Genomic DNA, 15704 nt, shown 5'->3' with positions numbered 1-15704 from the left:
ATTCTTCCGCATGTCCCCTTCTGCTCGATTTTGGCGCCATTTGTGGAGCAAGGTCAGGGTTGCCACGTTTCAACGCTGAGGGGGCATAAAGTCCAGTTTCTAAGGCAGAGGTAAGCCGGGCAAGTAAGCCCGAATTTTCACTATGTGGGTCTTCAAATTTGTTTGAAAGAGAGCGCAGAGAGAGGAAGCTGTATTTGCACAATACAATATTAACAACTGAATAGTTATTATTAATAATATTTCTGCTATTTATTAATATTTTCGTGCTCGAAATCGCCTTCTTGAACCCACTGTTAAATACTCTATGCAGGAAATTGTCCGAAGCTTTAGACTTTAACATAGCTGCACGCAGGAAAGTTATGTTAATTTGCAACCAAAAAAAAAATCAATATTATGCTATATGAATTATTAAATACTTAAGTTTTATTTCTTTACTTCTTTCTTACAAAATTAATATAACAACTATTTATGAACTCTGTGGGGAAACGGTCTCTGTGCTGTTCGGTATATACTGCACAATATGCGGCAAGCGAGCTTATTGACCAGTGTTTTGATCTTCTGTCATGCGTCAGAGTGCGATAGCTAGGGAGAGTAGCATGCCATCCCATGCCTCAGTAGACCGTGCTTTGAGCATGAGGTATCTTGGTAATCCACAATCCGCGGCAGAATGTTCTTATGTAGGGCCATATATACATTATATATACATCAACACCTCGCAGTATTCGCAATATCTCACTGTGTATTTATTACATCATACAGAAGTGTTGCGTGTCTTTGCTAATTGGGATACTCTTGCTACTGCCCGCATGTGAACACCCGCTGGCGGCTTCTCTGTCAGTATGATACCTTATTAGAGGCTTTATATTGAGAATGATGAGTTTTTGGATCTGAAGCAGCTCTCAGAGCCGCTTCATTCGTCTTGTCTAGCGCGTATAAAAGGGAAGATCACTGTCCGACAGTCGGTAACCGAGCTGCAGACTCCCTTTTGGGAGCCTGATTTATGAAAATGAGACTACTAAATGCTGCCATCGGAACTTAAACTTCAATTAGAACTGGGGGCCAGCGTGAGCCACTTTACATGCATTTATACTAGGATAGTCTTTTCAACATCAAACCCATCAGCCTGCGCAAAGTAATACCCTCGCTGATTAGCCAGTAGCCTTAGCGTCCCTGCGCCATTTTCTCGCTCAATCTCAGTATCGCAGTTATAATGCGTATGTCCGAAAGCCCACACCTTGACTTTAGTACTATTGCAGCATCTTTCGTTCGTTAGATTTGTAGAAAATCCGCTGGTGATAGGGCTTCCCATATGTTTGGGATCCGTAACACCAGGAAGCCGAGATGGACTCCAGTGAGTAAGAATGATGATGTTGGTGGCACTGTCGTTGTCCTCGATCTTGGCTACCTCGTCATTTAACCAAGTAAGATCCCTCTGATGGGCGTTGTTATGATCCGCCACAGTCCAATCTTTAATAAGAAAGAAATCATTCAGACCCATTTCCACAGCCATCTCGCTTTCTCTAGGGACATGAGAGAAGAGACTGCAGCCCAGAATGACAGTATCTAACCCTGGGGGACGATATGTCCCGCGATCAAGCACCACAAATTGGCCAAGTGAAGCGTCGTGTTCGACCCGTTCCTCAAATTCACGAAGAACAGCAATTGTTTCCCCCCAGCTCGAGTGATATGCTTCGTGATTCCCTGGAACGAAAAGAATAGTCTTGAATTGACGAAGATGTCTCATCAGGAAAGTGAGAATATCATCCTTGTGGGCAACGACATTCCCAATATCGCCGAGGAGGGCAAGATATGGTGCCTTTGGAGGGATGTTGTACAGATCGTAGGCCTTTGGAGATTCGAGGTGCAAATCAGAGAGAATCTGAATGTCCATGACAGCACGCTTTCGGGGGCATTTGGTGGTGGATTGTCAACGGTGGTATCACTGGTATGTGCTTGCACTCTTGCGATGTTCTGAGGATCGAGCACCTTGCCGTGAGTTATGACGGGAATGGGAAGGGTCAAGTCTGGTGGGTCCAGAAGTCATGGTGAGAGGTCAAGCTTCAATGTTGTGTTTGCGTTCGGCCAGTCAGGCATCAGTGCGGCGCCATGCATCGGCATGCAACTCTAAGCATGGAGAAAACTTGGCCTCTCTAGATACACTTCAGCTTACTTATACGCATCTCCCAAGAAACTGGGACGCTAACAGTTGAACCCAGATGACGTGATGTCAAACTTCAAGCAAAAACGCATAGTTGCCGACTTTAACCATCAGTTGATGCCGCTTACGGATGCAACTCCTCAACTTTCAAAGTTAATCCCCTATATCCTCTAGAGAGCTTGGTACTCGCACTGGTAGTTTGTACTCAAATTCGATGTATTTCGGACTGCCCTAGTAGGGGTGTTTAAACGATAAAATTGGACCCCAGGCTGACATGTTTATGGATGCCTTCAATAACGACTACTTTCAGGAGCTTTAACCGCGTGGTGGGATCGGTGAGTAATGTATGAGGAACGCCTTTACCGGGTTTATTGATCCTGGAGATAAGACTGGGCAAAGTAAGGTGTTTGTTGTCAAAGATGAGAACGGTGTGTACGGGACATTTTCCCAGTAGCCAAACACTTAGTATCAAAGCTCCCCCATACTCACAGCTATCTACGTTGCCGATTTACCCAGAAGACACCCCCTAATCTTATTTCCTATTCATACTAACAAACTTGGCAACGGTGGACCGACGTGCCCAAATCAATGATACTGATGTGGATTGTACGACCCGAAGAAGGAGGCGTCAAGTGTTGGAGAGATCGATGGCCGAAGGCTCTTCCTGCAATGGATGTCACCGCACGAGAAAGCTCTTCGACGAGATGGAGAAGAAACATTCTGCTACAATTCGGGCAAAGGAACACGTTTGTATGCCACTCCGCTCTCTTGTTGGTGTTTCTCGCAACCACTATTGTTGGTGTAAAGACGTGGAAATCCCCATGACGCACTCTTCTGCAAGAGGGCCTGCGCAGATGGGAACCAACGTAACTGTGACTTGTATTTGGATGTTGAGGGCGGAGCCGTAGGTCTATATGAGCGGCTAGGATTCGTTCATTGCTCAGATGAGCTGAGGGCCGGCGAGACGACGTATCCGATGATATGGCCACGCTCTGGCGGAAGCAGCTCACAGCTCAGTTTGCGTTCAGCACATGTACTATTTGCCTAGGCCGTTTATTTAATGCAGCTAGGCGGTTGACTCTTGTCTACAGAGTTGAATTAGATGTAAAGTCTTCTTGTTGTGCTGGACACCGCCCAGCTGACATGATTTCCTGTAAGAGGTCATCCGTATTCGCGATTCCATCCAAAAATGTTTCAGTTGTATCCCTCCTTTTTAGTGTAGATATTCTGCTTTGTTCCTATAATTCCTACGGACAGCTTAAGGACGCTCTCTGCCGCACGCTTTGGCCCGACGTGATGTGCTTTAAAGAGACTTTCTCATTGAGGCACGTATCGTGAAGTCCATGAATTGGGGGATGGGCCTGTCAATGACAATCGCAGAATCGGTGAGTGGCAGGAAGGCAGAAGACACGCACATTTGAAGCTGTTAAATACAGACCCAGATCAACGCGATGCCGATCGACAGGCAATCGCATCGCCAAGCTTCATCCGTGTGATGGCAGACACCCCAGAACGGCATTTGCACGGGACATGTTTGCCTCAGCCCTTCAGCCCTTTCAATAAAACCAGGGCTGATTCGCAATGCGGCACGAGTGCAACATGGAAACGTGGCTGCCAATGGTTGCCGATGGTTGACATGGCGGCTTGCGGCTGGCGTTGACCGCGTGGATGCCCAACAATGTTCATGTTTGACCAGTAATGGCTTCAACATTGAACGAGGTCGTACTTGCTTAACAAGGGCATGTTGGTTAAATGTCAAGTCCTCTGCCCAGTAGTTGAAGTTGAACACGGTTCCTGAGCGCTCAGCACCGCTAGACAAAAGTCAACAACCAAATGTCACGGTTTGACCCTGCATGAATGAATACCAGTCCATAACCTCGACACATCAAAGTCTGGTTGATCCACCAGACATGGACCCAGCCATGTCTCAGCTCAGCCTCACGGCGCTGCCAAGCGCGGACAACGCAACAGGGGTCCAACTCCAACTCCCGTCAAGGTCCTGGACCCTCTTCAAAAATATCAGAGTTTGGGCCGTAAAAAAGACTTCATCACGCAGACTCAAACTCCACAACAAACCTTCACGAGCTCATCAAACTCAGTTCAGCACTCCTCCCACCGAATGGCGATATAAACCCTCAACACAAGTCCCCTCACGACTCAAAAAGGGCTCCCAACACCACGGCATACATCCAACAATGCCCAAAAACATCTTCTCCTTCGGCACCCAGCCATTCGACCCTACAAACCGCTTCGTAACATCATGGCTCCTCCCACCATGGCTCCTCTTCGCATGCCGCGCCCTCATTGTACGTATCCCTCCCATCCAGCAGCCATCACGACTAACCAAAAACAGAGCATCTACATCTTCACCACGCTCTTCTTCATCATCGGCTACACATGCGCGCACGCCTCTCTCGGCGGCTGCCTCACCGTCCGCCAATCCTTCTCCTACTTCACCGTTCTAACATTCTGGGGCCTCGGCTTCTACTTCCTCGCCTCGTCCATCCACACACTCACATACATCCTCCGCAAGAAACCGCTCCTCTCAACATTTCCACGACCCTTGCAGGCGCTGCACTCCCTCTTCTACACCACCGTCATCACGCTGCCGTTCCTCGTGACCATCGTGTACTGGGGCGTGCTGTACTCTGCGCCGTGGTTCGAGCTCCCCTTCGACGGGTGGCACAACGTCTCGCAGCATGGACTGAACTCGCTGTTCGCGCTGTTTGAGGTGCTGCTCGCGAGGACGGACACCATGCCGTGGGTGCATCTGGCGTGGCTGATGGGTATATTGCTGGGGTATTTGGGCGTTGCGTTTGTTACGCTCGCTAGCCAGGGGTGGTATACGTATAGTTTTTTGGATCACGACAAGGTCGGTGGGAGGGGGTATGTTGCTGCGTATGTGGTGGGCATTGCGGTGGGAATCGTGGTTATTTTTGTGGTGGTTTGGGGGGTTGTTTGGCTGAGGAGGTGGGTTAGTGAGGTGAAGTTGGGGAAGATGGGGAAATTTGTCGATGAGAGGAGAGCGGATGTGGATGTGGAGATGAATACGGCCAAGGGGACGTAGAGTGCTGTTGAATAGAGTGCATTTGAGCTGATGGGGATACGAGTTGGGTTGGGATACACAGGGAGTAGACACGGCTGCGGTCATATAATATCCTTAATACATGCATTACAACCACGGTCATATCATTAATATCTAACTTGTATTACAATCACGGTCATACAATATCATGAATACATATTACAATCACGGTTATTTCATTAATATCTGATTTGTATACATTACAGTATGTAGAGCACATCAACATTTCAGCGTCGCACCCTTGCGCTTTTCCGACTCGCGAATCTCAAACATGACTTGGATGCCCACAAACAAACAAGCACAAGCCACCGTCAAGAAGATGAACCCTAGTCATTGTCAGCAACACGCAAAATAGTCCAAGACACAATTAACTTACCTGACCAGTCGTGCAGTATCCCCGCAATAATACTCTGTAATCCGTCCAAACCTACCGCAAACCCAACCAAGTTGGCTGCCATCATCATCAGCACGTTGGCCACGGCGCCCACACAACACAGCATGCGATACTCTGTAGGGCGGCTCTCCCACTTCCGCTTGGGGAAAAGGTATGCCGCCGTCCATTCAGGCACCATGAACAACACAATCAACCAGCCCCAAATCAGCAGGCGGAGTTGAATGTCGTGCCACAGGGCTACAAACGTGAAGACGCAGAAGAACGTCAATGTTGATCGAGCCGCCGCGGCCCAGTTGCGGAAGGATGCGCCGCCCAGAGGAACGTACAGGTACCGAATCAGCCATCGGTTGTAGGAACGGTGCCATGCGCGCCAGAACAGCTGTGTGCTGTAGTTGTTGCTCACGCAGCGGACCATGTTTTCAGGCGGATCGATGCCATCCACCAGGGCCCACAGACGGAAGAGTCGCCATGGTAAAAGGAGCTTGAGCCAGATAATGTGCAGGTTGAAGAATGACAGCAAACTAAGCTCGGCAGCTGAATAGTCGCCCCAGACAGGGCTGGCCATACTGATGGCACTGACATAGTCAAAGTGCAGGATCAGTTCCATGGCAAGCAGAACCAGTAGAAATCGGATACCGTAACGGATTGTGCGTGGCTTCTCAATACTAGCCGGCTTGAATTTAAGCTGCGAAATGTAGTCGTTGAATGTGAGGATTGGTCCGGCCAGATACAGAGGCGCATAAACGGCGTAAGCGATGTAATTCCGAAACGAGTAGTCTTCGGGGTCGGCTGAAATGGTGATGCGATCTCGTTCAGACAGGTTTGCTGGGTCCAATTGTTTCTTCTTGTGTGCATTAGACGCAGTCCGGGGATAAATCGGTGAATTGACAGAGCTTACCTCCAATGCGTTCGACGCCTTCTTATCAATGCTCCAGTAATAATCCATATTGTAACTGATGAGTCGCAGAATCGTAATATTAAACAAAACTTCCCATCTAGGCATAATACCTCCGAATCCATCCAACCATGCGCCGGTCTGCATCAACGGAGAGTCTGTCACATCCCCCGTCGCGCCGACCTTGACCGGTGGAGAGATGTGGCTCGCAACATTTCTCAGATGGTAGCCTTCACAAAGCTCGTTTGCAAACAGGGTTGAGATATTAAAGACCCAGGTCGCCACAGGCACGTACTTGCGCGGAAGTTTGCGTCCAATCTGGAAGTTGAGGTACAGAATCAGCAGCACCTTGAGCGCCGAAATGCCATTCAAGATGATCAAGAATAGGATAGCAAACGCGAAATCAAACGAGGCTCGCTGTTCTAGTCGCGCAGAACTCTGGCGGCCCTTGCTCGCACCGCTGTAAATCGAATTCCAGGCTGTCCGCAAAAGTGGATGGAATATTAGCAAGGCAGCCATGTACGGCAAGTTGCCTCGAAAGGTGTGATACTGTATATCTGAAATGTCGATTTTCCGGCCAGGTATCCAACCATCGGAGAGAAAACGTTCGTATTTGGGATATCGGGGGTCCGAAGCTACACGAAGGTTCGGTTAGCAAACTACTGCCTGACCAACTGGCTTGAGATTATTAACGTACGCCTCGACACGCTATACGCAACCCAAAACATGTACGGTACCGCCCACAAAAATACCAAATAGTACAGGTAGAACTCTGGTGTCTGCCATTTTGGCAGTGGTGCACGAGCTTGCGCTTTGTCGGCAGCCTCCTTCACGGCATCGGGATCGCTACGGGCTTCAATGACGGTACGGTACGGAACGGACGACGAGGTCATGAAACGAGTATCGAGGGTATCGATGTCGTATATCTCGCGGAAGAAGGAGGGGCCCATTGTGGACGTCCCTTGACGCCGTCGGCGTGGCAGGATGAATGTGTGTTGGAGTGATGGACTAGGCTTCAGGTCATTTTGGCCGGACCTGGTCCGTGAATCGAAATTGAATTCGTGTGGTGATGCGAGGGGCCGTTATCGCGACGGGATTTGATGCAATATAAACGAGTGACTGGTCAAGCGAATTGGCAATACCGTCGCTCTGGCTGGAACGAAGGAGGACGTGTCGTCTGCTGGGGTGGATGTGGCATTGGGGTCGCCCAGTCTGGTCCGTCAACGTGGGGCCTCGGGATGTTCCTGGACTAGAGCTGCGGACGACCCTCACGCAGAACCCCTGAATCGATACCAGGCGGCCGAGGCTAAGTTTACAAGTTCCAAAGTATATCCGCTTACCCTACGCTTCAGGAACAAAACTTCTTAGCAAACTCTCTACCCACCAGAGGCATTATTAGGTTCCCCCAAACATTGGCCAATACATTTAGGCCTTGCTAGTGCAACCGGAATTACTTTTGTATAAGTCGCATGAGTTTGGTGTAGGCTAAAACTTAGACACATTAACATTCACCAAATGGGTAGGCTTCAAATACATCGGCATTTCGGGACGCCGGTGAAACCTAGAAAAGGAAGAAGAATTCATAGTGGACAGGTTGTTCAGACTTGATATTTAAATGTGCAGTAGTACCCCTTCAAGCCGTACCATCTGGCTTGCCGTATTGTAATCACAGTCTTCCTTGATCATAATTTCCACACGCTTTGCCTGCTTCTGTATAGGACGAGGCACCACACACTAAACAACCTGTAAGTAATTCACTGAAATCATGGCATTCACCTAAGCATGGTGAACTTCACCTAGCATTACACCATGCTCTCCCTTATCCTAGCACACGTATCAAGTAGGAGGCTGTGAATGCATTTCACCTATAATAGCCCACACAGAGTCACAGAACACGGATGACGAAAACTACCCTTGCTGCTCAAACAAATACTAACACGCCATTGCTCATCAGACAGGGTGACACTTCATACAACACTTCACTGCCGGTCACAAATCAGCACAATGTGTAGATTCACTGCGAATATCTGCAAAATTTGCCGCGCTTTCTATCGCTATGATAAGGACTATTGCCTCCCTGTTCTCCAGTTTTGCCGGGTGGTGTACGATGGCGATGATGTCGACCGCTTTATACAAAATCATTGGCGTTCTACGAGAGTACTATGCGAGGGCTTCGAGATATCACGCCCCCCCAAGCGAGGCTATTGCGTGGTGCATGTCGACGCCGCCTTGATATTTATGAATACACACGGCATACCGCTTGAAGATACGGCTGCCCTCCCTCTGTGTTACGAATCGGATATTTACGCGTTTCTCTTGTCGAGAAGCAGCATGATACGGTAGGCCTGCAAGTGGTACAATGTAAACTGTTTGTAGTATACTGACGCTTGACGCAGTTCCCGCAGCATGTCATCTGATACCATGCCGCCGCTTCTCAGCCCGTCAGAGGACGAGCTTGATTCCATCTCCCCTTCTTCGCCGGGGTCGCCTGTCGGTCCAGCGCCTGGTACGATGCAGCTTCTCGGCCGTGAGCTTGATGCAGTTTCGGATCAACTTCCTCAGCTGCCACCATCTGTCGACGAGGAAGAGTCGCAGTCTCACGATGGCTCATTTCACACTCATGATGAAGGCGGCACGGGACACGAGTCAGAATCACTTGAATCGGGCGAAGAAAGTTACAAGTCTGCAGAAGAGGAAGCGTCTGATGATGATACGGAGGAAGGCTCTGTAGTGTATGCATCCACGGCAACTCAGACGTCTCAGGCACTGCAACCAGATACCCGCAGACCGGCTTTTCCAACGCTGAGGCTGCGACCTGCTCCCGAAAATGATCCTCGACCCGTGGAGTTTCGGAGGCTTCACGGAGCCCCTCCAGCGATTGACTTGGCTTAGAGGCTATGAACGTCGCTCTTCGGTCTGCAGCTCCCAGGACAGTATCTCTGGTCCAGGCCGTAGGGCTGAAGGGGGTGATGCAGAGATCTGTTTTCTGTACCGTTGCTCTTGGCGTCGGGACAGATAATTAGAGTCCGCCGAGATGTTGGACCTGTTTGTGTTGAACCAGACATTGCAAGACGATGTGTGCAAGTGATTGTCACAGCCCAGTCGCTTGCATGAGGGAAGGAGCAGTTGGTCAGCCAGCTGGTGGCATCGAGCAATCGCTTTCCCCCGACACGTTTCAATGTTCGTCCCGACCCCTCTCTGGCTTTGTCTCTCAGGTACTCTGCATCTTCTTCTTCTTCTTTTCTTACATTTGTCCGTTACTTTTGGCACTCTCTCAAAATTCTACAATACACACCATCCAGCCTACGGCCACCAATCTCAAGCCGTCAATATCGCTACAGCTCCATCACGAAGAGTTGTCAAAACAGCTGGCTCTGCTTCCTCAATGACCTGCAATGCCAGCATTGGAACCGATTTCCCACAAGTTATACCCCCGAACCTTGTCTTCCTCTTCAACAAAGAGGACCGGATTCGTCTCCGCAGGAAGCCTCATCCTGCGGCCAGTTCAAGGATAAGATATCTTCTGGGTCAACGATTCAACTGGCTTACATCCTTTGGGTACTATTTCGCTGCGCACTCTCCTCTGCCACATTTCAACGCGGTGCGGGCAGCAATGAGCTTCTTGGCTATCGACAGCAGCTTTAATGCTACATATCATATTTTCTGCGGGCAATTCTTCCCGTGTGTAAGTCAGGTTGCCTCGGGACGGCCGACCACAAAACCAACTAGCCATGCATGGACTGCATACAGCCTCAAACACTTTGAGAAGAAAGATCCAGCAAGTGCAAGGATGGCAGACATGATGATATCTATTCTGCAGCGAGGTGGAGAAGCTAATGATGCAATGGCAAACAGCTTGCATGCCTGGCTTTCGCCGGTGACAGTTGCAACTCTTGTCTTTGGCCCCGAAAGATCTGTCCTACCAACTGTGTCTTGTTGGAGCAAATTTGCATATGCATCAATTAGCCAGAAACCAGCCTGTTCCTGTTACACTGATTGGACACCGCCTTTTTCACTACTCAAACGTCTTGGGGGCTCTGCAGAGTGTCACAACATCTTTGACAAATTATGGTCCATTATCCGCACACCTTCCACAGCACTGTCACCAGACTCAACAATGCAATTGCGGCGGGAATTTCGAGGCTGCAGTTTCTTATCGTCTTGCCTCCTGTCCTAGTGCTCGGCTGCAAGAAAAATCCTTACAGGTGAATAGCCACAGGTCCGACAATGCTCGCCCGGCGCCACTGCAAGTATGGGCCATTCCACCCACTTTGGCATCAAAATGTCAAGCCTCTTCATCCATTGGGGACGTTCCGGTCACAATGGGCGTTGGCTCGCCCGACTTACCAGACCCCCGGGTCCAGGAAGACGATCTGGTCCTCAACACCTTGTAAGTAGGGCGGAACTCTAGGTCCGATCCGCTTGATATCGCCGACTCACACCCTCCGCCAATCAATCTTTGTCTGCTTTTGGACACAGACTCCGAATCTCTTGGACAGATGCCGCCTCCACCGTCTCATCGACGGACGGCGTTAGGCCATTCCCGCACCGGTTTACTGGTCATGCTCTTCAATGAGACCCAGAAATAGCCTGCCGCGTCCGCTGAGAGGCCGATGATGGTGTAAATGGCTCCTTATGGGTAGCCGAGGTGGCCTAAGTCGATGTCACCATCCAAGATCTCTCGTTCAATGCTCGGGTCATTTCCTGTCGCGGCGGGAAGGCAGTATCACCTAATTTCAACCTTTAAGGACACACTTCAGTTTGTTTTGCTCTATGCTCTTTCAATACCAGTTGAGCTGCATTCCGTTCTGCGACTACAAAACTTGTCAAGCCTTTATTCATGTTGCTCCCCTGCACCTAACCTCGTTCTTTTGCTCCGTCCAAGCATGTGGTAACAAGTTTGATGCCCCCATCCAACCATATCTTCAACTTTCCATAGCCTCCAGGATTGTCGAAAGTCCAGGGTGGATATTTACTTATTTGTAACCCTTCGCCGTCACCACCGCGGCAAAGGCCGCAATGTCGTCTCCCTCGGGCCCTCAAGACAACAGGCCATTTGTTGGTTTAGATGGTACACCCGTCAGGTGTCAAATGGAAACTTCCTTTCTCTCCATTCTGGAGAGTGCTGGCTTGAAAGAATGGGCTACCCAACAAAACGAGCTACGACGCCCGACACCAGGAGAGGCTGCCGCTCCGGACGAACGAAACAAAGGCAGCACATCGCGCAAGTCAAGCAGGCGACCACCATCATCCTCCCGACTGCATAAGTCAGCAAATACAAGATATGGCGGTCGATCGCGAAAATCTAAGGACCACAGCTACAAGAAGCCTCGACCTGGACAGTCAAAGAACGACGACAGAAGAGCTACAGCCGAGGGGCAGGACGAGGAAACAGAGGAAAGAAGACGACGAGCAGAGAGTTTCGTTCCCGATTACTCTGGTTACAATACGATGGATACCGAACTTGATATCATTCGACAACAGTTGACGGCACGAAAGGAAAAGTAGTCTTCGCGTCATTTCAATCCGCATTGAACCAGAGATGTAGTTTATTGATTGATGCCTTGTTTTTCTCACCAGTTAGTTACATTGTCACCCATGTCTACTCTAAAGGCAACGAACGATATCCATCGGCATTGCGAAGGCGCAAAGTGGTCATGAGCTGGTTCTCATTCGACCATCCATCACCCGCAATAATGATTTGCATTTGTAGCTGTCATGATTGTTTCCATGATGCATTATATCCCTCTGGCATACAAGGAAGAATATGCTGAGTGAGACAGCATAATGCAGGAATAGCGTTTGTAATGGCGTCATGCATAAGGCAATAAATAGTGTATGTAGGGTCATAATGTGGACAGCAATGTAGTAGAATGGTTTCATTGCAAAATCAGCATCATGATCAGTGAAATGGTCCATTTGTGCGTCTAAACTGACCAACGCGGTCTGTTTGTTCAGGAACCAGCGAGGCATTCGTAGGATCATCAAATATCACGTCTCATTCCCACAACATCAACCGAGCCGTGCTGGGAAAAGCAGCCTGGGCAAATGTGTGATGAGTGCCTGCTAAATCGAAGCAGAACACATTGTGCGACTGGCCACTTCAACCGCTTTCAATGTTCTCATCCAAGACAACTGCTCCGTACTCTAGACCACCAGACGTGAAATTACTACTAACAGACTTCGTTCAACCCTACATGATGCATCAGTTGTCCCAAGTACGAATTGCTAGTCGTGTTTAATAAAAGAAGCAAAAAGGCCACATCTCAAGCATGCGCAACTTGAACAAGCCCCCCAAAAATGAGCAAAAAAATAATCTCCAGGGCGTGATTCGAACACGCGACATTCTGATTACACTGATGAAGCAATTACAGTCAGACGCCATAAACCAACTAGACTACCCGGAGGAAGACGAGGTGTTGCCTCGCCGGACGAATTGATTCGTTGGCTGATGATTGCGGGTCTTGTTAATTTGTTTTATAAACCTGCCTGTTTCTTAGGGCCAGAAACTGCCCCAAACTGCGGACATTTGCGCATCAAATATGTAGAATTCTGAGGCATACTGTTGATAGCTTATAATCAACATGTTGCGAGTAAAGCAGTTACATTCAACACTAGCAGCACATCAGATGCATTTTGTACAGTTGTATTCAAATCAATTCAGACGACTCCGTCGTCGCAGTGTAAAGTACCCAAGAAATTAGGCTTGAATTGCAAGCAAGATAGGTGGTGTGTTTTCATGCCCCCCCATAGTCCATTTCCAAACGCCAAAACCGATTCACTGGCCCTTCAAAGAGGGAAAATCGTTTGGAATATATATAAACAAACACTCCCATCCTAGATCTCTGAGCTTCCCTTTCAACCCAAAATTGCTGGCTTGTAGATATAGATATATGCTGCCTTCCTTCCCGTGCCAAACTCCATTTGATAAAAAAAACTCCATCGCTGATAAACAACTAGTAAATTCGTATTGTCACATAATAAACCCAGTTCCAGCTCTCGTTTAAAAAAACATCAAGTATGTAGGTAAATTTCCACATGTGCTGCGCTCAAATGGCGCGGGTATATTGCTCAATAACTGAAATCAACACTCGCCATCGGTACCGTCTTATTCTCATTTGATTGTCTTGTTTGGTTGTGCTCCTCGTCACTATGCTGTATCGTGATCGTCGACGACCCTGAGTCGCCTAGTGTTGTATCCGCACTACTTTGTGATGCCGTGGTCTGTAGCTCGTGTTCTGGGATGCCACTTGGTGACCAACCCTGGTCGAGGATTTGCTGGAAACTCCAACTTGGTTGGAAATCCTTGCTATTCCATGCATGATTGACACGTTCGTACATTTCGTCGATTTGCTCCAGACTGATCTTACTGGTTTCGTATACCATACACCAAACAAAGAAAAAGGCGACGATGCAAAATGCTCCCCATATGAAGAAGATTTTGGGTCCGAAACTGGCCGAACCCGGGCCAGATTCGACCATAAAAGGGGTAGCATAGGCGATTCCAAAATTCAGTATCCAATTGGACGCGGTAGAGAGCGACATGGACTTGGCTCGCACTTTCAGGGGGTAGATTTCCGATGTGACGACCCAGACGACTGGGCCCCAGGACGCAGCAAAGAAGAAAATGTTGAAGCAACAAAAGACAACAAGAATGGTTTCCTTGGTATATTTCAGATCGTCACCAGCCGCTGTTGTGAAGGACGCCATGAGCAATTGGCAGGCCGCCATGCCAAGAGCGCCAATCATCAGCAACCTACGACGACCCCATGATTCGATAATGAGCAGGCCAGGGATGGTGGACACAACATTGATGACATTGATAATAGTCGATTTTGTGTACGGGCTGTTGACCCCAACACCGTTGAAGAATGTCGTGCTGTAATACATGATGAAGTTGATACCAGATAACTGCTGAAGCATCTGGAGACCACATCCCGTGAACGTTCGACGACCAAGGTGTGGCGAACCGAAAAAGGCGTCTTTGTAGGTTGATGGACCGAGTGTAAGTTCGTACTGATGATTTGCAATAATTTCCTGCAACTCTTCGATGAGTGCGGGATGCGTAATGTCTAGTCGCCGAAGTCGACTCAGGGAAAGACCAGCAGCCTCGTTCTTGCCTTGCTTGATGAGGAAGCGTGGAGTTTCTGGTAGCATGAGAAGACCGGCGGTAAGAATGAGCGCAGGGACAAGCTGAAGACCGAGAGGTATGCGGTAGGCCGAAGAGTTTGTAATTTTGGAGGTTATAATGTTGACGACAGATGCGGATAACAGGCCAATAGTAATCGAGAGTTGATAGGCACAGACTAATGTTCCACGAATCCATTTTGGCGCCATTTCTGACTGATACAGGGGAACCAAGACTGAGATGGCTCCTACACCGACACCGGCCAATGCTCTATTTTCAGGTTAGCCGCGTCTAGGTTGCAAAAACAATATCCGCGGGAAAGGGTTTGGGTTGCCAACGCACCTGCCAATCAGTAAAAGCACAATCTCCTGGGCGCAGGTCTGGCAGATCGCACCAATACAGAAGATGCCAACCGAGATGAGAAGGCTGATTCGCCGACCTAATGAATCTCCGGCAGGGGCAGCGAGGAGTGCACCGACAGCTGTGCCAGCGCTCAAAATTGCGACGATGAGGGCGGCGTCTTTTGGACAAATCGAGACGGAGTCGGCATTAGTGGTCGAACGACAATTGGCACCAAATTGAGTCTTGAATTCCGACATGGCGAGAATACCATTTATGGCTCTAAAGGCAGAGGGGATGAGTTAGTAACGGTGGCATCTTTCTGATAAATAGAAAATATCCAACGGAGTTGCGAAAGCCGTTGACCGGGGCTTATTCCACTCCAACTAAACCTCACGATATGAGATAACAAAAAGATCCCCCGGGTCCTGGTTTGGTAGCGGCCTGAACTCGCACATACAAGTGCGTACAGTTGTCATGTCGCTTTGAAGCACATTCTCCCAGTAACCCATGCGGTATAAAGGTGGAAAGGGGACCGAACAAAAACCATCTTAGTGGGAAGAAACAGATCAACACCACTTACCCAGTATCATAGCCGAAGAGCAATCCACCGGAAGCGACAAAGAGACCGACCATAATTGCCGGCGCTGACGAGCCAGCGACATTGTCGGGCTTCTGCCAGCCCATGGCAATGGCCATGGTTGC

The 15704-nt window shown here is 49.0% G+C and overlaps 7 protein-coding genes and 1 non-coding gene across 8 annotated transcripts; 4 read left to right on the top strand and 4 right to left on the bottom strand.

Moving 5' to 3' along the window:
• Window positions 1-1084: 1084 nt before the first annotated feature.
• Window positions 1085-1891, bottom strand: VFPPC_11177 (calcineurin-like phosphoesterase; the record flags this gene model as incomplete). The annotated part of the gene is made up of 1 exon (XM_018289434.1): window positions 1085-1891. The coding sequence occupies one exon, from the start codon at window positions 1889-1891 to the stop codon at window positions 1085-1087; it is 807 nt and encodes a 268-aa protein (XP_018140349.1).
• Window positions 1892-4080: 2189 nt separating this feature from the next.
• On the top strand, window positions 4081-5225 carry VFPPC_11176 (alpha beta hydrolase fold-1 protein; the record flags this gene model as incomplete). Its single annotated transcript, XM_018289433.1, has 2 exons — window positions 4081-4464; window positions 4512-5225. The coding sequence occupies 2 exons, from the start codon at window positions 4081-4083 to the stop codon at window positions 5223-5225; spliced, it is 1098 nt and encodes a 365-aa protein (XP_018140350.1).
• Window positions 5226-5462: 237 nt separating this feature from the next.
• Window positions 5463-7482, bottom strand: VFPPC_11175 (glycerol:H+ symporter (Gup1); the record flags this gene model as incomplete). Its single annotated transcript, XM_018289432.1, has 4 exons — window positions 5463-5569; window positions 5620-6481; window positions 6536-7167; window positions 7230-7482. The coding sequence occupies 4 exons, from the start codon at window positions 7480-7482 to the stop codon at window positions 5463-5465; spliced, it is 1854 nt and encodes a 617-aa protein (XP_018140351.1).
• A 1054-nt stretch (window positions 7483-8536) lies between these two features.
• VFPPC_14890 (hypothetical protein) lies at window positions 8537-9424 on the top strand (the record flags this gene model as incomplete). The annotated part of the gene is made up of 2 exons (XM_018292658.1): window positions 8537-8871; window positions 8929-9424. 2 exons carry the CDS (start codon window positions 8537-8539, stop codon window positions 9422-9424), a joined length of 831 nt encoding a protein of 276 aa, XP_018140352.1.
• Window positions 9425-9710: 286 nt separating this feature from the next.
• VFPPC_16379 (hypothetical protein) lies at window positions 9711-10709 on the top strand (the record flags this gene model as incomplete). The annotated part of the gene is made up of 1 exon (XM_018294132.1): window positions 9711-10709. The coding sequence occupies one exon, from the start codon at window positions 9711-9713 to the stop codon at window positions 10707-10709; it is 999 nt and encodes a 332-aa protein (XP_018140353.1).
• Window positions 10710-11551: 842 nt separating this feature from the next.
• VFPPC_14889 (hypothetical protein) lies at window positions 11552-12040 on the top strand (the record flags this gene model as incomplete). The annotated part of the gene is made up of 1 exon (XM_018292657.1): window positions 11552-12040. The coding sequence occupies one exon, from the start codon at window positions 11552-11554 to the stop codon at window positions 12038-12040; it is 489 nt and encodes a 162-aa protein (XP_018140354.1).
• An 808-nt stretch (window positions 12041-12848) lies between these two features.
• On the bottom strand, window positions 12849-12939 carry VFPPC_17325. Its single transcript has one exon. It is a non-coding gene; the product is annotated as a tRNA-Tyr (tRNA).
• A 664-nt stretch (window positions 12940-13603) lies between these two features.
• VFPPC_11174 (MFS monosaccharide transporter) lies at window positions 13604-15698 on the bottom strand (the record flags this gene model as incomplete). The annotated part of the gene is made up of 3 exons (XM_018289431.1): window positions 13604-14930; window positions 15003-15281; window positions 15583-15698. The coding sequence occupies 3 exons, from the start codon at window positions 15696-15698 to the stop codon at window positions 13604-13606; spliced, it is 1722 nt and encodes a 573-aa protein (XP_018140355.1).
• Between the last annotated feature and the right edge of the window lie 6 nt (window positions 15699-15704).

This window comes from Pochonia chlamydosporia, chromosome 6 (genome assembly GCF_001653235.2).
Source record: "Pochonia chlamydosporia 170 chromosome 6, whole genome shotgun sequence".
Classification (NCBI taxonomy): Eukaryota; Fungi; Ascomycota; class Sordariomycetes; order Hypocreales; family Clavicipitaceae; genus Pochonia; species Pochonia chlamydosporia.
The sequence above is the reverse complement of the archived record's forward strand: the minus strand, read 5'-3'. Positions and strand labels throughout refer to the sequence as shown.